At 43.0% G+C, this 21,680-nt stretch overlaps 3 protein-coding genes and 2 pseudogenes across 3 annotated transcripts; all 5 read left to right on the top strand.

The window, feature by feature from the left end:
* Positions 1–403: 403 nt before the first annotated feature.
* On the top strand, positions 404–8,382 carry LOC106803515 (protocadherin gamma-A1-like). Its single transcript, XM_014795168.2, is given in 2 exon segments — positions 404–5,465; positions 5,467–8,382. Coding segments are annotated over 2 exon segments (2,454 nt in total). The 5' UTR covers positions 404–4,298; the 3' UTR covers positions 6,754–8,382.
* Positions 8,383–8,558: 176 nt separating this feature from the next.
* Positions 8,559–10,750, top strand: LOC147917242 (RRP15-like protein pseudogene; annotated as a pseudogene).
* A 1-nt stretch (position 10,751) lies between these two features.
* On the top strand, positions 10,752–15,785 carry LOC101406687 (protocadherin gamma-A2-like). Its single transcript, XM_087429662.1, has one exon. The coding sequence runs from the start codon at positions 12,126–12,128 to the stop codon at positions 13,356–13,358; it is 1,233 nt and encodes a 410-aa protein (XP_087285788.1). The 5' UTR covers positions 10,752–12,125; the 3' UTR covers positions 13,359–15,785.
* LOC147917241 (protocadherin gamma-A2 pseudogene) lies at positions 13,530–14,708 on the top strand (annotated as a pseudogene).
* Positions 15,786–16,673: 888 nt separating the features above from the next.
* Positions 16,674–20,271, top strand: LOC106803510 (protocadherin gamma-A3-like). The gene has a single exon (XM_014795151.2). The coding sequence runs from the start codon at positions 17,393–17,395 to the stop codon at positions 19,883–19,885; it is 2,493 nt and encodes an 830-aa protein (XP_014650637.1). The 5' UTR covers positions 16,674–17,392; the 3' UTR covers positions 19,886–20,271.
* The last annotated feature ends 1,409 nt before the right edge of the window (positions 20,272–21,680 follow it).

The raw sequence follows: 21,680 nt of genomic DNA, 5'->3' as shown, positions 1-21,680 counted from the left end.
ACTATTATGACATCAATAAAAAAAGAAAAAAGTATCTATGTACTTAAAAAGTATGGATAGGCATCAAATATAAATTCTCTATATCAGTAATTATATAATGCGATTACTGGTGATTTTAAAATTTTATCAGTATTTTCTATCTTTTTATAATGAAAATTTATTTTGTAGAATTTACAGTGAGAATTTCTTTTTGTAATGTAAAATTCTTTTTACAATGGATAATTTCTTGAGTAAAAAATTTTTAAGAAAAAGAAGCTTCAATAGTGTGTCATCTTCAAAAGGAAATGTCAAGAGGGAAAATTCTGTAAGAATTCTTATTTTAAGTCAATGTGATTTTTAATAAATTAAGATGTTTGATTTAAATTTTCTGGAAAGACCATTGTATTAGTATTTTGTCAAAAGGAAATAATGACTTGCAGTCTTTGTACTAAACCAGCTGGTTTTCTAAGATGAGTCCCGGAAATAAAGCCAATACATACATACAGTCTCCGGTGAGGACTTTCAGAAATAACATGCGGTAGATATGTACCGGGCCTCTGGGTGCCGCTGTCGGCCAGTCCGTGGCTAGAGTGAAACAAAGCAATCCTCCGACGATTCTGACGCAGCGATCCCCGCAGACTTTGGAGAAACACATCAGGAGCGGACTCTGCTCGCCATCTCTCCCGCCATCTGGTCCAAATAACGGGGGCAGGAACGCCAGGATGTTTAATGACCCCAAATGAGGCGCTGCCTTTTTTTTCCAGAGCACCTTTGTAATCCGGGAGCAACCGCAGCGAGGTGTATCCGGATCTGAGAAGCAGCAACAAGAAGAAACAGGAAGAAGTCTCCTACAGGGAAGGTGCGCAGAGCGCAGGAAGCGCTGTTTCCCCTCCTGCTGTCTTTGTTCAGCCTAATGAACTACGTAGCAGACGCGCTACTTCCGGAAGAGACAGCGGGCTTTAAAAGGGGGAAATCTCGCCAAAGATCTGCGTCTCCGTGAAAAGAACCATGAGTGAGCGCTGAGAAGCCTGTCTTTACCGCCAGCTAAGAGAGCAGGGACGAACTGAGAATGACAGGATAGATCTAGCGGATATGCCAGCGGAAGTCCCTAGGCCCCTTGAATCTGACATGTTCACTGAAAATCCTATAAATACTTCTAATATAAAGGTATTCATCCTAGATAGAAATAACATATGGCTTTTACTGCAGACATTTTGTTTTGAAAATTCTGGAAAACATCTTAATAGGAACAAAGTTTACTCCTAAACCCTGCAAGTAATTCTGTACAAATTTATCAGATTAGTTTCAGTAACCATCTCTCTTGCTCCCAGAAGTAAGAGAGCACTAGGCCAGTAAATATTCTGGTTGCTACTGGAGAAATCTGGACCAGAGGAGCAGAGCTGCCACCACTTAATGGTGCGGAGGGGGCAGAACAGCTCAGGGAGAGATTTGGGTCGTGGATGCCAAAGCCAGTCCTCCCAAACTGAGCCACAGGAGTACAGCAGAGTCCGCCTGCAGGAGAACCTGCCCTCCACCTCCTTGTCTGCATTCTTCAGGTGATCCGCACTGACCTAGATGACACCCTTTAAGGTGGAGTTCTACACTTTCTACACAATCTCACAGGGCGTACAGAATATATCTACTGGCCAATAACGACAGCACCATCTTTGCTTTTGAAGAATGAATTACATCATGTGGTAGAAGAGAAGACTGGAGGCAGTTTAAGGGCCTGTTTCCGAGTCCTGGTTGAAACGGAGGTTGAGAACTATAATGCTATATAGGCAGGTGACTTCCAGCTGGGTGTCTAGTCTGACCTGGACTTGGTGCCCTCCGTGCCTCCTGTTTCTTGCTGACCAGTGACCCAGCGCTGTGGGTGCTGTCATTGCATGTGTCGATGAGCACAGAGCACAGTGGTGTTCACTGCACCCTACCTTTGAGCTGGCTCTACGGGTCCGTGGCCAGAGTCCGACTGGGCTCAGTGTCGTCCTGAGCCTGCCTGTAATGGTGGACTACCACCTTGAAAACACACAGAGGATGCTATGCCAGGAACTGCAGCGGGAAGTCGCAGCCCTCTTTGATGCAGCACCACGCATTGTACAGCCCTGCTACCTGGTCACCAAGGTGGATGCTGACTGGAGTGCAATGCCTGGCTGGCCTATCACATGCTTCAGGCCACCTAATCCGACTCTTCAACCTGGGGATGCACAAAAGCAAGATGTGCGCTGTGGTGCTGCGGGTGACAGAGATGCTGCTCTCCAGGGCTTGCAGGTCACTGTATGCATGACAGTCGTCATGCTGTACCTGGTCTTTGCCTACAGTTTGCAGGAGTTGCTGCTGGACCTCAGTGACCACCTGGCACCTGCCGCCAGGCAAGGAGAGCTACAGTTTTACCTGGTCGTGCCCTTGGCCTTGATCTCTGTGCTCTTCCTCCTCACAGTGACTCTGGCCATCCCCTTGCATCTTTTACGTTCCTCCAGCCCTGCTTTCAGCCTGGTCTCTGGTCCAAGCCTGGATTTGGAGTTGCTGCCACTTCAGGGAGAGAGATTTGCCCTATTCCTACGATCCTTGTGTGGCTTCAGATATTTCAAAATCTTAATTTAATTTCTTCAAGTTAACTCAAGAAACATCTTTCAACTGGATATTCTCTGTAGTGCCAGCAATGAAGACTTAAGTATTACATTGGATTCAAATGTATACATGTGAGTTTTAACACTTTTATTTCATAGATATCATCCTGTTGTAAATCAATCCTGCTTGTTTTTTATTGTTGGCTGTGGGAATTGGGGCTGTGAGCTCTACAAGTTTACTTGCTAGTTTCTATATATATTTTCATTTGTCTCATTAGCCTGGAGGATTCCTCTGGGGAAAGATTTGTACCTATTAATTTATGTTCTGAAAAATTATGTTTCCTGCTAAAGAATCCTTTGCTTGCAATATTGAACTCTTTAAGTTTCTGCCCTTCTGATTCTACAGAGACAAAAATTCTCTTTCCAAGAACTATTCTTGTGGTCTTTGATTGTTTCCTTTCTTTCCTCATTTTCCAGACCCTTCTCAGTCATGGTATCCATAGGTTGGCTGCCAATATCTGGCCCAATTTGTTCCTGGAAAATGTCAACCTGTGGAATGCAGAGAACATTCTTCCCTAACTTTTCGGTAAAAATAAATAAATCACTCTAAGCCTGAGACATTTTGTTTAGGAACCTTCCCTAATTTTGCAATGAGTAAAAGAAGGAAGGCAACCTAGTTTAAAAATCCTTCTTTTTAATAAAACCAACTTCTTTTAGGGAAAATATTGTGTGATTGTAGGAGAATACATATTATCCTAATAAGGCTTTTGGAAAATAAAGATGTGGCCTTTTTCTTTTTAGTTTTGAAGAATAATGTCACTACCTCTTTTGTCTTGTAAATTTGAAATCTAAATTAGATGTTCATGTGACATTTTTCCAGTAAAATTCCAAGAGCTCAATGTAATTTTATTTAAAATATATTACCTTTGGGTGAAGTAAAAGGTCTTTGAAAAACCCAAATTAAAGGTCTATTAAAATCCATGTAATATATAGACACTTCAGAAAAAGAGGAAACGTAAGGATAGGGATAAAACATGTCCTTCAAAATATCAAGGTTTCTGATAAATATTCAAAGCACAATGGAAAGGAAATGGGCAGTCCAATTTTTTAAAGTCTAGCTTACATTCTAAAAGTTTATTTTTCCCTTCAATTTTTTTCATCCTCTTCTATGTGGCTTGGGAAATTATCAGGTGGTCAAGATATACTACAGAAGAAGTGGAAGGATGATTTTGTCCTTTTTTGTGATATTCCCTGAATAGCAAACAGGGAAAGCAGATACCCTGGGAATACTGGGATTCTACAGTATATTGCAATTTAGCAACATTTAGATATGATTAATTAAGTGAACATAGTAGTTTCTCCTTTTCATACATGTATTGTAGAATGCTTAACTATTTCCTTGACAATAAACTAAAACTGAAGGAAAGATAAATCACCTTAATGAGAAGAGAAAATTTAAGTATTATCTAGGAGTGCAGTAACTGGTTAGGACTCTGGGCGCCGCTGTTCACCAGTCTGGAAGATGCAGGCAGCATACACACACAAGCCCAGAGAAGAAAAAAAAATAATAACTTTTTAGAACCTCCATCACTGCCAGTTTGAAAACAGTCTCCCTGAGGCTGCCCAGATCCTGCTTCTGGACCACTTTCCGCTCTGAATTCTCTTGAAAATGGGTTTAATTTAGGCTCAGAAGAGCAGAGAAACGGTACCCTTTGTACCAGAGCTAGGAGAAAACTACGAAGCAAGAGAGCAATGGCGATTCCCGTGAAGCTGCTCGGCGGCAGCAGGCTGGTCCTGCTGTCCTTTATTCTGGGGCTGTTGTTGGAAGCCCGGGCCGGGAAGATCCGCTACTCGGTGCCAGAAGAGACAGATGAAGTTTTCTTCGTGGGCAACATCGCCAAAGACCTGGGGCTACAACCCCAGGAGCTGGATGAGCGGAGAGTCCGCATCGTCTCCAGAGGTAGGACGCAGCTCTTTGCTCTGAATGCGCGAAGCGGCAGCTTGGTCACTGTGGGCAGGATAGACCGGGAGGAGCTCTGCGCTCAGAGCGCGCGGTGTCTGGTGAGTTTTAACATCTTGGTAGAGGATAAAATGAAGCTTTTCCCTGTTGAAGTGGAAATAATTGATATTAATGACAACACTCCCCAATTCCAGTTGGAGGAAGTAGAATTTAAAATGAACGAAATAACCACTCCAGGCACCAGGATCCCTCTGCCTTTTGGGCAAGACCTTGATGTGGGTATGAATTCACTCCAGAGCTACCAGCTCAGCTCCAATCCTCATTTCTTTCTGGATGTGCAACAGGGAGCTAATGGGTCCCAACACCCAGAGATGGTGCTACAGAGACCCCTGGATAGGGAAGAAGAAGCTGTCCACCACCTCCTCCCGACTGCCTCTGATGGGGGCAACCCAGTTCGTTCAGGAACTCTCCGAATTTGCATTCAGGTGGTGGATGCAAATGACAACCCTCCGGTGTTTACTCAAGAACAGTACCACGTGAGTGTCCCAGAGAATGTGCCGCTGGGCACTCGGCTGCTCATAGTAAAAGCCACCGACCCAGATGAAGGAGTCAATGGGGAAGTAACGTACTACTTTCATAATATAGACCACAAAGTGGCCCAGATATTTCAGTTGGATTCTTACACAGGAGAAATATCAAATAAAGAACCCCTGGATTTTGAAGAATACAAAATGTATCCAATGGAAATTCAGGCTCAGGATGGTGCAGGCCTCATGGCCAGAGCTAAGGTGGTGGTCAAAGTTCTGGATATAGATGATAATGCCCCAGAGCTGACCATCACCTCTGTCACTACTGCAGTCCCAGAAAACTTTCCTCCTGGGGCCATAATTGCTGTTATCAGTGTGCAAGACCAGGACTCTGGAGACAACAGTCACACTATATGTTACATTCCTGAAAAATCTACCCTTTAAATTAGAAAAGTTAGTTGATAATTATTACCGTTTAGTGACAGAAAGACCACTGGACAGAGAACTTACCTCCAGGTACAACATCACAGTAACAGCAACAGATCAGGGAACTCCAACTCTATCTACTGAAACGCACATTTCATTGCAAGTGACAGATAACAACGACAACCCCCCAGCCTTCCCCCAGGATTCCTACTCCGCCTTCATTCCGGAAAACAACCCCAGAGGAGCCTCTGTCTTCTCCGTGACAGCCCACGATGCCGACAGCAATGAGAATGCACAAGTCACTTACTCCCTGGCCGAGGACACCATCCAGGAGGCGCCTTTATCCTCCTACATCTCCATCAACTCAGACACAGGTGTCCTGTATGCGCTGCGATCCTTCGACTACGAGCAGTTCCGGGAACTGCAGCTGAGGGTGATGGCGTGTGACAGTGGGGACCCACCACTTAGCAGCAATGTATCATTGAGTGTATTTGTGCTGGACCAGAATGACAACGCACCCGAGATCCTGTACCCCATCCTCCCTACCGATGGCTCCACAGGTGTGGAACTGGCACCCCGCTCTGCAGAGCCTGGCTACCTGGTGACCAAGGTGGTGGCAGTGGACAGAGACTCGGGCCAGAACGCCTAGCTGTCCTACTGCCTGCTCAAGGCCAGCGAGCCAGGGCTCTTCACGGTGGGGCTGCACACGGGCAAGGTGTGCACAGCGCAGGCCCTGCTGGACAGAGACACGCTCAAACAGAGCCTGGTGGTGGCCGTCCAGGACCATGGCCAGCCCCCTCTCTCAACCACCATCATGCTCACAGTGGCTGTGGCTGACAGCATCCCAGATGTCCTGGCGGACCTGGGCAGCCTCGAACCCTCTGCCAACCCTAACGACTCCAGCCTCACTCTCTACTTACTGGTCGCTGTGACCGCGGTCTCCTGCATTTTCCTCGCCTTTGTGATCCTGCTGCTGGCGCTCAGACTGCGGCGCTGGCACATGTCGTGCCTGCACCAGGCTTCAGGAGGTGTATTGGCTGGCATGCCTGCCTCACACTTTGTGGGCATGGATGGGGTGCAGGCTTTCCTACAGACCTATTCCCACGAGGTCTCCCTCACCGCAGACTCGAGAAAGAGTCACCTGATCTTCCCCCAGCCCAACTATGCAGACACGCTCATCAGCTGGGAGAGCTGTGAGAAAAAGGATTTTCTATCAGCACCTCAGTCTTTACTTGAAGACAAAAAAAAAAACATTTTCTCAGGTAAACTTTTTGTAGTAAATCTATCTGGATAAAAGTAATTCCTGAGTTTACTTACTTAATTTCCCTCTTTACTACTAACAGTTCTTATATTTACCATATATCTATGTAGATTTCTATTTACAAATCCTGGGAAATCATTTTTAAGTGTTTATATCCAGCTATACTTATAATGGTTCTTTCATTGAAAAGGAGACTATAATTAATCATAATGTAGGTGGCTGGGATGAAGAATGTGTGTGAGGTGCCATCTCGGTTGTGGAAAGAGCACTGCATCAGAAACAAGGAGGTCTGGCTTCTAACATTTTCTTGCCTGCCTCTGGCTGAATAATTTTATTTTGCTGGGTTTACCATTTCTTATCTGGCAAGGACAGGGTTTGACTAGAAAAGGTCCACCAATATTTATGTGACTAATACTGTTTTAAAATTTCCTTAAGTTATAAATACCTCCTAATTTATCCCTAAATTTAATGTAGATGCCATCTGTCAGGGTGCTATTGGGGGATATTTGAAAAGGTAAAGATTGTCTAAGGTAGTATTTTTAGTTGTGATAATATAAAAATATGGAAATCTTTGTAAGCTGCAAATTTCAATTATTGTTAAATATCTTAGCCCTTTATTTTGAGATATTTTATGTGTGCTGAAGAACATCAAATGTTTAAGTAACATATGAAATGAAGTAATAAAATGAATGACAGAAAATTTACTATGCAACTTGAGAAATAGTTTTGAAGCCTCTTGACTTCTATATTATGTCTGTAATGGAAATGACTAACAAAAATCAAGTATATGTTCCATTTTAATGTGCATCTTAACTCTTCACAAGAAATGCATCATAGGGGAGTAAGCCCATGCTTTGAAATAGTTACTCTGCTCCAATAAATTAAAGAGATAAATAAAATATAAAAAGAGGAAAGCAAAAGCATAATAAGCCACAAATAAAAGATAAATATATAAATGGAACAAGGATGGAACAGAAAGTGGTGAGCCAGGCTAAAGCTGTGGAGTTCTAGTCTTGGCTAGATGCAGGCATTGAAGGTCAGGAGAGTGTTCCAGCAGTGTAATTGGAACAAAGTGCTTCAAGCTAAACAAGGGACCTGAGCCAGGCTTACTACTTGAATCCAAAGTAAGCAATTAGGCCCCTCAGCTAGTTAAAAGGGGAAATCGCATAAAAATGCTGCCTACCAATTCCTGCGGTCATAACTTGTTGCAAGCTGCAGACCAAGGGAGAGAAGTGGGTACAGATTCTGGCTTCAGAAAATGAGCACAAGTCTCAGACGTGAGCTGTGATATTCAGAATTCCGCTGCTGCACACCTTGAAAGCGCCATTAAAAGACCTAGTTATGGCCTGGGACCTGGGGTCAGGAAGAAACAATTTCAAAACCATTAGAGACAGAGCACTGAACTGAGGAGGGAAGAAAAGAGGGGGAGAAAGTAGAAGAGAGAGCAAATTAAAAAAAAAAAAGCTCTTCCACTTAAAATAAAGGTACAAACCAAAATTTTGAAACACATTGTCTTTTGGATTTATTATTGCTAATGAGAAATTTTCTGTCAACAAATTGTCATTATTTTGTAGGTAATCTCTGTTTTTTCTCTGGTGGCATTTAAAAAATTTCTCTCATTCTTGCTGTATGTCTTAAGCATGGATTTTTATTTTTATCTTCTGTTTGGTACCAAGAGTACACTTTGAATTAATAATGTAAGTTATTTCAGTTTTCTTAGCTCTTATAATTTAAAATTTTGCTTCTGCGTATGTATAAATGAGCTAAGTTTACCTATTAAAACACTGAGATTACCAAATTGGATGATTTTTAAAATGCATCTATATTCTGCTGACAAGATATAAGCTTAAAACAAAATTACACTGGAATATTGAAAATAAAGATATATACACACACACAAGAAAACAGTCATGTCAATATAACAGCAAAGTAGTGTTTAAAGCAACAAACATTAATGGTGGTTTTTAAAAATGAACTGATCATAACTATTTAAAAAACCATACAATCAAAAGGATATAAAAATTATGTGCTCCCATCACCAAACAATATAGCTTTAAAAATAATATCAGGAGATTTTAACACAATTCCATAAGAAATAATATACCCCAGAGGCAAAAAATTACTAAGCTTACAAAAAAATTGAACAACAGAAACTATAAGTTTGATCTAATAGATCTGAGTAGAATCCTATACACAACAAATATAGAATAGCCATTCTTTACACGAGCACATGGAAAATCTATGACAATTTACTACATAGTCATCACAAAAAAGGCAGAGCAAATTTCAAAGTACCAATAATATACATGCCTTATAGCATGTACTTAAATCACAAAGCTGGGGAGTGGGGGAAATAGGGAGAGATTGGTAAAAGGGTACAAACTTTCAGTTATAAGATGAACAAAGTCTGAGGATCTAATGTATAACATGGAGACTGCAGTTGATAACACTGTATTGTATAATTGAAATTTGCTAAGAGAATAGAACGTAAATGTTCTGACACACAAAAAAAGATAAATATATGAGGTGACATATGCGTTAATTAACTTGATGGGGAAAATCCTTTCACAGTGTATACATATATCATATCATCACGTTGTACACTTTAAATGTCTTACAGTTTTGTCAATTATACTTAAATAAGCTGGAAAAAATCACAGAACAAACATTTAAAAATAGTAAAAGGAAACAAAAAATTTTGGACATTTAAATCTACACCCCTAGGGCCGGCCCCGTGGCTTAGCAGTTAAGTGCGAGCGCTCCGCTGCTGGCGGCCCGGGTTCGGATCCCAGGCGCGCACCGACGCACCGCTTCTCCGGCCATGCTGAGGCCGAGTCCCACATACAGCAACTAGAAGGATGTGCAACTATGACATACAACTATCTACTAGGGCTTTGGGGGAAAAAAAAAAAAGGAGGAGGATTGGCAATAGATGTTAGCTCAGAGCCGGTCTTCCTCAGCAAAAAGAGGAGGATTAGCATGGATGTTAGCTCAGGGCTGATCTTCCTCAAAAAAATAAAATCAAATCAATCAATCAATCAATCAATCAATCAATCTACACCCCTGAATTACTCTTGGATTTAAAAAATAACAATGGAAATAAAAACTATTTAGAAATGAACAAAAATTAAAATATTATGTATTAAAAGTTGTGGAATTCAGCTGAAAGAGTATTTGGTGATAAATTTATAAACAAATAATAGAAAAACAAATGATTTCAAAAAAAGTGAATTTAGCTTGTCACTCAAGAAACAAGGCAGAAAACATCAGCATAAACTTAAAGAAAATAATAGGAAAAATAACAAAGATAAGAATACAAATTATTGAAATGCAAATAAGGAGGAATTGTGATGATGAAGCAATAGAAGCAGGCAATAAAGGTCATACTGAAACCAGTGGGAAGAAAATGAAAATTCTGTAAAGTCCAATCCTGGGACCAACATAGGCTAGGCAGATAGCATGACTAAAATTCTTTTTAAAGATCCTAAAGGGAAACTCAAAATTCTGATCAAAGGCAAAGACCTGGGAAAGGAGAAAGAGAAAGAAAAGCAAGAGAGACTGGGAAAAAATAAAACAAAACTTGATATGAAACAAGAAGCATGAGTGGGAAATAACATACAGGGTAAAACCAGATATTGTCAAAGAAAAGAAACAGAGATAAATCTTTAGAGAACTACAATAAGGGATGTTGAACAGTTATTTAATGAGACTCAAAAGCATCAAAACAACGTTGAAGAAAGGTTTTAAAAACAAACTAGAGGCTCTACTAGAAAATATGCTGAGTTGATATCAATTGTTTCCGAAAAATATTTCATCAGTGTTTTCAGAAGAGCGGATAAAAGTGAAAATGAAAAAAGTTCAACAGGGAAAAAGCCAAAAAGGGCAAACACACTGAAGTGAAACCAGAAGTGGGGAATCTCACTTAAGAATGTTGATTCAAAATACTATTTAAGATATTCAAATCCTAGCTACTATATATTTTAAAAATAATATTTATAGCTTATGACTATGTAGAGCTTATTTCAGAGATGCAAGGATATTTCAATATAAGAAAATCCAATAATGTAAAACTCTATATTAAGAGATTAAAGATAAAAAGCCATATGTTCATTTCAATACAGGCATAGTAAAGCTCTTGAGAACATTCAACACATGATTAAAATCTTTTAAAAAATCTTTAAGAAATCTTCTCAGCAAACTGGGAATTGAAGGAAACTTCCTTAACCTGATAAAGAGTATCTATCAAAAACTTATGCAACTACCCAAAACAATCTATAGGTTCAATGCAATCTCTATTAAAATCCCAATGACTTTGTTTTTGCAGAAGTATAAAAAAAATCCATCCTAAAATTTATATGGAGTATAAAGGGACCTCAAATAGCCAAAACAATATTGAAAAAGAAGGAAAACAAACCACCCTCACTTTGCTTAATGTTCCATCCTGTCTCTCCCCTCCAAGCACTGGTACTGAGGTTCTAGAACACTACTCCAGCCTCTTTCCTGATCCAATCCTATCCTTTAGGATTCAGCCTCAATCATGTCCTGGAAAAGTCTTGCCTGACCCCCAGATCTAGGCCGAAGGCCTTTCTTATGCATTCCCCCATTGCCCAATGTTTCCCACCATTGTAGCAGTTTTCATATTCTATTAAAATATTCTGTTTACTTTCCTGTGTCCTCCCCTATCCTGTAAGCTTCCTGAGATCCTGTGATCAACAGGTCCACCATTTCCATCTCCAGCATCGGTCAGGCAAAGTGTCAGGCACCTCATAGTCACTAACTTAAGTGTCTGATAATTCAATAATTTAAATACAGGTTTCAAAGTTAAGTTCTAAGCCATCAAGCACAGAAATTAAAACTATATAACCTTAGAAGATAATGTATCTCATGTTTTAAAATTTATATTATTGTTTCTGAATATAAAATAGATTGAAGATGTTGGGAGCAAGGGCAGTGGCAGCCTTGATTGAGTGTTCAATAATACTTTCCTAGCAACTACTGTCAAAGTCACATTCGTTTACACTATTCTTATTAATTCGGAGAAAAAGACTTTTTACTTGAAAGAGCTACTTCTAAGGTATCTTAGAACTGTAAGATTCTTCAAAGCAACTTGAAAGGCACAAGGCTAACAAACAAAAATAACTTGGTTTAGGCTGAGAGGGTGCAGAAATTGCTTAGGCCTCTGAGCGTCGCTGTTGACCACCTAAGAAGTAAAAGCCTATGAGAGACCCAGTCCAACATTACGGCTCCCACAACACAAACGACTGGGAATTTGGCCCGCAAGCTTCGGGGGCGGCAGCAAAGAAATTCAGTCCACCAGCCCACTAATTCTCTCCACAGTGACCTGGGTCCTGTGAATGCTGATCACCTGAGATCCTGAGGAATAAAGATTGGGAATCCCGCACTGGATGCTGAAAGTTGCCTCGGGAGAAAAGACTGCAGCAGAAGAAATGGCAGCTCTGCAAAACTGGCCACACGGCAGAAAGCTGGTCCTGCTGTGCATTCTTTTGGCGGCCCTGTGGGAGGCCGGAGCTGGACAAATGCGCTATTCTGTGCCAGAAGAGATCGAAAAAGGCTCCTTCGTGGGCAACATCGCCAAGGACTTGGGTTTGGAGGCCCTGACATTGGCAGAGCGCGGAGTCCGCATCGTCTCCAGAGGTAGGACGCAGCTCTTTGCTCTGAACTCTCGAAGTGGCAGCTTGGTCGCCGCGGGCAGAGTAGACCGGGAGGAGCTCTGCGCTCAGAGCTCGCCGTGTCTGGTGAATTTTAACCTACTCCTGGAAGATACATTGAATATTTATTCAGTAGAGGTAGAAATAACAGATATTAACGATAATGCCCCTCGCTTTGGAGTAGAGGAACTGGAGCTAAAAATCAGTGAAGCTACTACGCCAGGATTCCGGATTCCTCTTAAGAGTGCGCATGATGTGGACGTAGGAGAGAACACCCTTCAGAAGTACGAACTCAACCCAAATAACCGCTTCTCCCTGGACGTGCGAAGCGGAGCGGATGGTAACAAGTACCCAGAGATGGTGCTGGAGCGCGCCCTGGACCGCGAGGAAGAGGCGGTTCACCACCTCGTTCTCCTGGCTTTTGATGGGGGCGCCCCAATGCGATCTGGCACCTCCCGCATCCGCGTAGTGGTCCAGGATGTAAACGACAACGCGCCTGCTTTTACACAGTCCGAGTACCGTGTAAGTGTTCTGGAGAATATGCCCGTAGGCACGCGGATACTCACAGTGACTGCCACTGATGCAGATGAGGGATACAACGCTCAAGTGGCATATTTTCAAGAGAAAAACCCTGGAGGATCTTCAGAGATATTTGAGCTTAAGGCGACATCAGGAGACATAACAATCACAAAAAGTCTAGATTATGAGGATGCCAAATTCCATGAAATTGATATTGAAGCTCAGGATGGTCCGGGCCTTCTGACCAGAACGAAGGTTATTGTCACAGTTCTGGACGTGAATGACAATGCCCCAGAATTTTACATGACATCTGCTACTAGCTCTGTTCCTGAAGATTCTCCTCCAGGAACCATAATTGCACTTTTCAATGTACATGACACAGACTCTGGGCAGAATGCATTTATCACATGTTCTCTCTCGGGAAACCTTCCTTTCAAGTTAGAAAGGTGAGTGGACAATTACTACCGACTGGTTACAGCCAGAGCCCTTGACAGGGAACAGTTTTCCTCTTACAACGTCACTGTGACTGCTAAAGATGGAGGGAACCCCTCTCTGTCCACGAATGCTTACGTTTTGCTGCAGGTGGCAGACATCAGCGACAACCCACCCACCTTCCCCCACATGTCCTACTCTGCCTACATTCCTGAAAACAACCCCAGAGGCACCCCCATCATTTCCATGAAGGCCCATGACCCTGACAGCGACGACAATGCCCATGTAACTTATTTCTTGACCGAGGGCACCCTTCAGGGGGCGCCTCTATCCTCCTACATCTCCATTAACTCGGACACGGGTGTCCTCTACGCACTGTGCTCCTTTGACTATGAGCAATTCCATGACCTGCAGCTATGGGTTCTGGCGAGGGACAGCGGGAAGCCACCGCTCAGCAGCAACGTGTCGCTGAGCCTGTTTGTACTGGACCAGAATGACAATGCGCCGGAGATCCTGTACCCCACCCTCCCCACCGATGGTTCCACGGGCGTGGAGCTGGCGCCCCGCTCCGCGGATCCCGGCTACCTGGTGACCAAGGTGGTGGCAGTGGACAGAGACTCAGGCCAGAACGCCTGGCTGTCCTACCGCCTACTCAAGGCCAGCGAGCCAGGGCTCTTCGAAGTGGGGCTGCACACGGGCGAGGTGCGCACAGCGCGGGCCCTGCTGGACAGAGACACGCTCAAACAGAACCTGGTGGTGGCGGTCCAGGACCACGGCCAGCCCCCTCTCTCAACCACCCTCACGCTCACCGTGGCGGTGGCTGACAGGATCCCAGACGTCTTGGCCGACCTGGGCAGCCTCGATCCCTCCGCCGACCCGGATGATTCAGACCTCACTCTGTACTTGGTGGTGGCGGTGGCCGCGGTCTCCTGCGTCTTCCTCGCCGACCCGGATGATTCAGACCTCACTCTGTACTTGGTGGTGGCGGTGGCCGCGGTCTCCTGCGTCTTCCTCGCTTTTGTCATCATGTTGCTGGCGCTCAGACTGCGGCGCTGGCATACATCGCGCCTGCTCCAGGCTCCAGGAGGCGGGTTGGCGGGCGTGCGCGCCTCGCACTTCCTAGGCGTGGACGGGGTGCGAGCTTTCCTGCAGACCTATTCCCACGAAGTCTCCCTCACAGCGGACTCGCAAAAGAGTCGCGTGATCTTCCCCCAGCCCAACTACGCGGAGACGCTCGTCAGCCAGGAAAGCTGTGAGAAAAAGGATTTTCTATCAGTACCTCAGCCTTTACTTGAAGATAAAGGAGAAGAAACATTTTCTCAGGTAAACTCTCTTCGCAATATACTCAATGAGCGATTGCTAAAATAAGTAAAATTACCTTTTTACTTAGCTGCCTCCACTGTTTACAATCTCTCTTCTATTTCGCATATTTCCTTGTGAATATATTCAATTTTTAGAAAGTGAGTCCTGATGAATTATTTCTCAGTACTTCTAAGTGTTCACACCCTGTAAGGGAGAAGAGGAGCTAGAATCATTGTGTCATAAGTATAAATCAGGAATTAGTAGGTGAAGATGATATTTAGGTTATTAAAAGAGCACCGCCTTAGGAACTGCAGTATCTGGTTTCTCATTCTGTCTTTCCCATCCCTAGGCAAATCATGTCATCTACCTGGGTCAACAATCCCTTCTTAAAAATATGAAGGTTGAATCTTATGTTTACTCAAGTGCTTTAAAATTTAAGGCTTTTATGTTATACATTTCAGTTGATTATGAATAATGAAACACTTCAGGTGGTTAGTTCCTTCTCACTCAATCTTAATATTTTCCCTTCAGTTTGGCAGTAATTTTCATTTTTCTTGATTTGCATGACCTTCCCTATTTAAAAGATGGAAATTTAGAAATATATATGCTTAACCATATTTCAGGAAGGTATGTCAAGGTATGTCTGCTGAGTTAAAAATCTCATTTGCCTCTAAAGTAGCTGTGTGTTCCTTGAAGAAGTGATTGAGTTATCATTTGCTCTATAATAAATGAGTAGTTTTATAGTAAACACATTTCTCTTTGATGTTTTTATTTTTCTTATATCTGGAAACCATATTGTCTTTTTATCCTTAAAAATAATATATATCCTCAAGGGATTCCGAGACCATATCAAATAATTGCTCCCTGAAGATCCTCCTTATACATCTCTCTTCTCAAGGTTTTTTACTCACAGAAGCTGTTAAAAACATTTCCAATCCCTCTGCCAACCTCAGTCCCCCTCACAACCAGTTTTCCTTCTCCATTCCTCTTCCCATGTTGGCTTTTAGCATGTTAGTCATATATTTAATGACAGAGGACAAAGAATACACTAATATTCTATGTACCTGGGATCATTTTTTATTTTTATTTGGAAGTAATCACATACTTAGTGAGTCTTGTATTTAATGGTATCATCATCTTTCAAGGTGCTGTGATTCTTTATTATATTTAAGGGCATCTGAGGGAAAATTGATCTGAGATAATGTATTTCATTGTGTTTATTACTATTACATAATTCTCTATGAAGTAAAATTGGAACTCACTGTGGAATAATATGTCATAACATCTTTACTTGTAAGTATGAACTGAGGAAAATTAAAGGCAGAGTTCCTTTTAGTGTGTATAGTAACTCTTCACAAGAATAAATGCCTTATGCATAGATATATAATGCATCATGATTGAAATGACAAATATATTGTATTTCTATTTCTGTGCTTATAGAGGAAAACAAATACAGGAAAAGAGTTTCTGGAACATGAAAGTTTATCTCTACTAGTTTCACTTTTGGTCTTTAAGAAAGATCCTCACACTATAGATTTAGGCAAAGTGAACTACTTGTAGTACCCTGAAGTTCTGTGATTTTTCTCTCACATCTAGGCATTGCCATGCTGTTCTCTCTTACATCCAGGCCTTTTCCCCGATCCATTCCTCTCATATTTCTTGGGAAAGCCTTTGCTAACCTCCAAGGCCGGATTGGAGGCCCTCTCATTTCTCCGCTCTTGGCTTCTCCAATTATGGGCCAATTATGGTAGTTATCTCAACACACTGTAATTCCTTGTTTGCTTTTGTGTGTGTGTGTGTGTGTGAGAGGAAGATCAGCCTTGAGCTACAGCCCTGAGCTAACATCCATGCCAATCCTCCTCTTTTTGCTGAGGAAGACTAGCCCTGGGCTAACATCTGTGCTCATCTTCCTCCCTTTATATGGGACACCGCCACAGCATGGCCTGACTAGCCCTGCATCGGTGCGCGCCCGAGATCTGAACCTGTGCTGCCAGCAGCGGAGCGCGCGCATTTAACGGCTATGCCACAGGGCTGGCTCCTCCTTCTTTGCTTTTATATCTTCATAAACTATGAAGGAAGTGGCTGTGTCCATATTGTTCACTTAAATCCTCAGGTATTGTCTGACACCCAATTATATGTTTGTGTAATGAATGGGTTAAATAACAAATATTGAAACTAAGATGTCAGGCTATCAAGAACAAAGTTCAAGAGGTATAACCTATAAATGCTGATATTCTGTGTGGTTCTTAAACTTTTGTGTGAACATTTCAAAACAGTAGCTCCAGCATGTTTGAAGCAATATTGGTGGCATTAAGGTTAGTGCATGGCTTCCTGAGGAAGATAACTTGAAGTCACATCCTTTAACATATAGCAATTCAATTATGTGAAATAAACACCAGTCCCATTACTTCTGATAAAAAGGATTTCAGGCGTTGGGAAACAAAAAATGCTAACTTGGGTTTGTCTGAGAGGGTGCAGTAAACGGTTGGGCCTCTGGGCGTCGCTGTTGACCACTCAAGGAGGAAAATGCAGCTGGAGAGCTAGTCGATTTCCTGGTTCCCAAAGAACGAAGAACCAGCAAATCAGACTCAGAAGATCCGGGACTGCTACAAAGCTCAGCCTCTCAGTCAGCCAGCTCTGTGACCTATGAATTAGGCCTATGAAATGTTCGTTCCTTGAGAAAATAAGATTGGAGTCCGTCGTGGGAAACTGGAACCGAATTCGGAGAAAATAATTCACCAAAAAAGGATATGACCAGTTACCTGAGATTCAGAAACGGCGGTGGACTGGCCCTGCTGTGCGCGCTTCTAGGGACGCTGTGCAAGACCGGATCTGGGCAGATCCGCTACTCGGTCCCGGAGGAGCTGGACAATGGCTCCTTCGTGGGCAACATCGCCAAGGACTTAGGGCTGGAGCCCCGGGAGCTGGCGGAGCGCGGAGTTCGCATCGTCTCCAGAGGTAGGACGCAGCTCTTTGCTCTGAATCCGAGGAGCGGCAGCTTGGTCACCGCCGGCAAGGTAGACCGAGAGGAGCTCTGCGCTCAGAGCGCGCGGTGTCTAGTAAAATTTAACATCCTGGTTGAAGACAAATTGAAAATTTTTGAAGTAGAAATAGAAATTAAAGACATTAATGATAATGTTCCTGATTTTCTAACAGAGGATTTGGAAATAAAAATTAGTGAACTAACGGCTCCTGGAACTCGATTTCCACTTAAGACTGCATTCGACCTGGATGTGGGCTTGAACTCTCTGCAGAACTACGAGCTCAGCTCCAGTGATTACTTCTCCCTGGCTGTGAATAGCATCACTGATGGGGCCAAGTACCCAGAGCTGGTGCTGGAGCGGGCTCTGGACCGTGAGGAAAAGAAATTTCACCAGCTTATCCTTGTTGCTTCTGATGGCGGTGACCCTGCCCACTCTGGCAGCTTGTGCATCCAAGTGATAGTTCTGGATGCAAATGACAACCCACCAGTATTTACTCAGCCCGAGTATCGATTAAGTGTTCAGGAGAACTTGCCAGTGGGCACCTGGCTGCTCACGGTGAATGCCACCGACCCTGACGAGGGATTCAATGCTCAAGTGTCCTATATGCTAGATAAAATGCCTGGGAAAATTGGTCAGATTTTTTATCTCAACTCAGTGACTGGAGATATATCAATTTTAAAAAGTCTAGATTATGAGGATACTATGTTCTATGAAATTAAAATTGACGCACAAGATGGACCAGGTCTCCTTTCAAGAGCTAAGATTCTAGTCACAGTTCTGGATGTGAATGACAATGCCCCAGAAGTTATAATCACTTCTCTCACAAGGTCAGTCCCAGAAGAGGCTACTGCTGGGAGAGAAATTGCTCTTATCAATGTCCATGACCGTGATTCTGGGCAAAATGGGCAAGTCACAGTTTTCATCCTTGAAAGTATGCCATTTAATTTAGAAAAAGCAATAGACCAATATTACCGCTTAGTGACAGCTAGATCCCTGGACCGTGAACAGGTGTCTGAATATAACATCACTCTGAGAGCAACAGATGGGGGAAGTCCACCACTGTCCACGGACACTCACATCACCCTGCACGTGGCAGACATCAATGACAACCCACCTGCCTTCACTCATGACTCCTACTCTGCCTACATTTCTGAAAACAACCCCAGGGGAGCCTTCATCTTTTCTGTTACGGCCTGGGACCCTGACAGCATTGAGAACGCCCACATCACTTACGCACTGACTGAGGGCACGCTCCAGGGGGTGCCTCTCTCCACCTATGTTTCCATCAACTCCGACACTGGCGTCCTGTATGCACTGTGCTCCTTCGACTATGAGCAAGTTAGAGACCTGCAGCTACTACTGACAGCCAGTGACAGTGGGAACCCTCCACTCAGCAGCAACGTGTCTGTGAGCCTGTTTGTGCTGGACCAGAATGACAACATGCCCGAAATCCTGTACCCTGCCCCCCCTACTGACGGTTCCACTGGCATGGAGCTGGTGCCCCCCTCTGCAGAGCCTGGCTACCTGGTGACCAAGGTGGTGGCAGTGGACAGAGACTCGGGCCAGAACGCCTGGCTGTCCTACCGCCTGCTCAAGGCCAGTGAGCCAGGGCTCTTCACAGTGGGGCTGCACACCGGTGAGGTGCGCACAGCGCGGGCCCTGTTGGACAGAGACGCGCTCAAGCAGAGCCTGGTGGTGGCGGTCCAGGACCACGGCCAGCCCCCTCTCTCAGCCACCGTCACGCTCGCCGTGGCCATGGCTGACAGCATCCCAGATGTCCTGGCCAACCTGGGCAGCTTCGACCCCTCTGCCAACCCGGATGATTCAGACCTCACCCCGTACCTGGTGGTGGCGGTGGCTGCGGTCTCCTTCGTCTTCCTCGCCTTTGTCATCATGCTATTGGCGCTCAGACTGCGGCGGTGCCACAGGTCTCGCCTGCTCCAGGCTTCAGAAGGTGTATTGCCAGGCATGCCGGTCTCGCACTTTGTGGGCGTGGACAGAGTGCAGACTTTCCTGCAGACCTATTCCCATGAGGTCTCCCTCACTTCAGACACAAGGGAGACTCATCTGATTTTCCCCCAGCCCAACTACTCGGACAAGCTCATCAGCCAGGAGAGCTGTGAGAAAAGCGAGCCTCTCCTGGTATCTCAAGATTTACTTGAAACAAAAGGAGACCCCAAGCTACTTCAGGTGAGTTTATGTCTTTCTTTGAATGTTATAAAGAAAAATTATGCCAGTGTGGTTATTATAAAGCTTTAATACACCATATTTATTTGAAAATAAAGCAGTATGGTAGTCATTAGTCCTGTTTAAATATTCATCTCTCCTCTGGGCCTATGGTAGGGCTGCACTTCCTGGCATAGTATGGCTGAGTGGGCTTAGGTAGCTAGTTCTGGCCAATACATAGTAAATGGAAGTAAGTGTGTCTCTTCCTGGAGGAAGTTCTTGTTGCCATTGTGAGAATTTCCAGATCTCTAAGTTACTCTTTGGAATTGTGACTGCTCTTTCTACCTGGGTCCTTGAATAATTACGATGAGAGAAGAGCCCTGTGGTTGACCCAACATTGATCTGTATACCTGTGATAAATAGACCTTTTTCATTTTAAATCCGTCTGATTTGAAGTTTGTTCGTCACTGCAGCCTAGCTAGCCTATCCTGACTGATACAAACAAGTAAAAAGATATATAAATACTAGGTATTTTAGGATCCCATAAAATGATGCTTAACTCCTTCCAAGCTAGACCTCTCTTTTCATCTCAGTGACATAAAAATTGTAGGGTAAAAAATATAGAAGTTGGTCAAATGGTTTTACCTGGCCTGTAGTCCCTATTATGTATACCTAAAGTGTGTGTGTGTGTTCATATTGATTTCAGCCTTTTGACTGAAGGTGGGAAGTTCAATTGCCTAAACTGTTATGATCCTTGGAGTGCCATTTCTTGTTTTTTGAGAAGGACAAAAAAAACGTAAGGAAATATGTCTCAGCCTCTGCAGGAGATTTCTAGACCATCCAATCCAACAATGGAATAGGAGTCCTACAACTTTCTTAGGCCAGAAATTGTTGGCCCATTTTGAAATTTATAAAATTATTTTCACCCATGAAGTTGCTTCAGAGAGTCATCCAAAATTAGAGCAAATGTTTTTCATTATATCTCAAACAGAGGAACGATCTCTCCCTCAATATATTAGGCAAGGTACATTCAAAAGTGTGAGAAAACAGAGCCTGAACAAAATAACTGAAAGCAGAAAAGGGTGTATTCTCACTCAAAAATGCAAATACATCACAGAAAAGAAAGGCACATAATCTTTGGAATATCTTTTTTTAGGAAAATTCTTTATAATATTAATATCGCTTTCGTCATAGGGAGAAAAAAATACTAAATGGTGAGTGCCAGGGGAACTTGAGATTCTCAAAGAGAATTTTCTAAGAATCTCATATAAAACATAGCCTACATATATGTTATGAAAATGCACAGAGAATACAAAGGTAGTACAATTTCCATCTACTTGTATAGATAATGAAAGGTCTCAGACATCCCATTTTCACAAAAAGCATTTTCTTTAAGGATGGGCAAGAATTCATTACAATAGAAAGGGAGGAATGTTTATAATAAGAGGAACAGAAAATATAAAAGCATGAAGTAGTGAAAACAAGAGAAAGGATGTCTTAGGAAGACAGATAATAGTCTGTTTTGACTAGAGTGTAAGATGAGTATTGGGTTACTACTACAAAATAGTAGAATACATTGTTGAGTTGGCATCTAATTGGGTGGTGCATTTGACATAAAGGTATTTGTTTTAGTTACCCAAGACCAGCTCAAGGATTACAGAGTAAATTCCAAAATGTGGTGTCTAAGGACTCTCAATACCTCTTCAAGATTTACCAGTGTTCAAGTCAGACTCATTTCACTTATTAGTGATATAAATTGACTGGAGCTGAGAATTGGCATTATGGAGTTTTGCATATACATTCATATACTAAAGAAGCGCTGGTTTCACAAAATGAATATGCTTACACTTGGTTGAGCTTTATAAAAGCATGTGGTGTGCCCAAATAC

Source organism: Ceratotherium simum, chromosome 4, assembly GCF_057802395.1.
Source record: "Ceratotherium simum simum isolate JZ-2026a chromosome 4, ASM5780239v1, whole genome shotgun sequence".
NCBI lineage: Eukaryota > Metazoa > Chordata > Mammalia > Perissodactyla > Rhinocerotidae > Ceratotherium > Ceratotherium simum.
The sequence above is the reverse complement of the archived record's forward strand: the minus strand, read 5'-3'. Positions and strand labels throughout refer to the sequence as shown.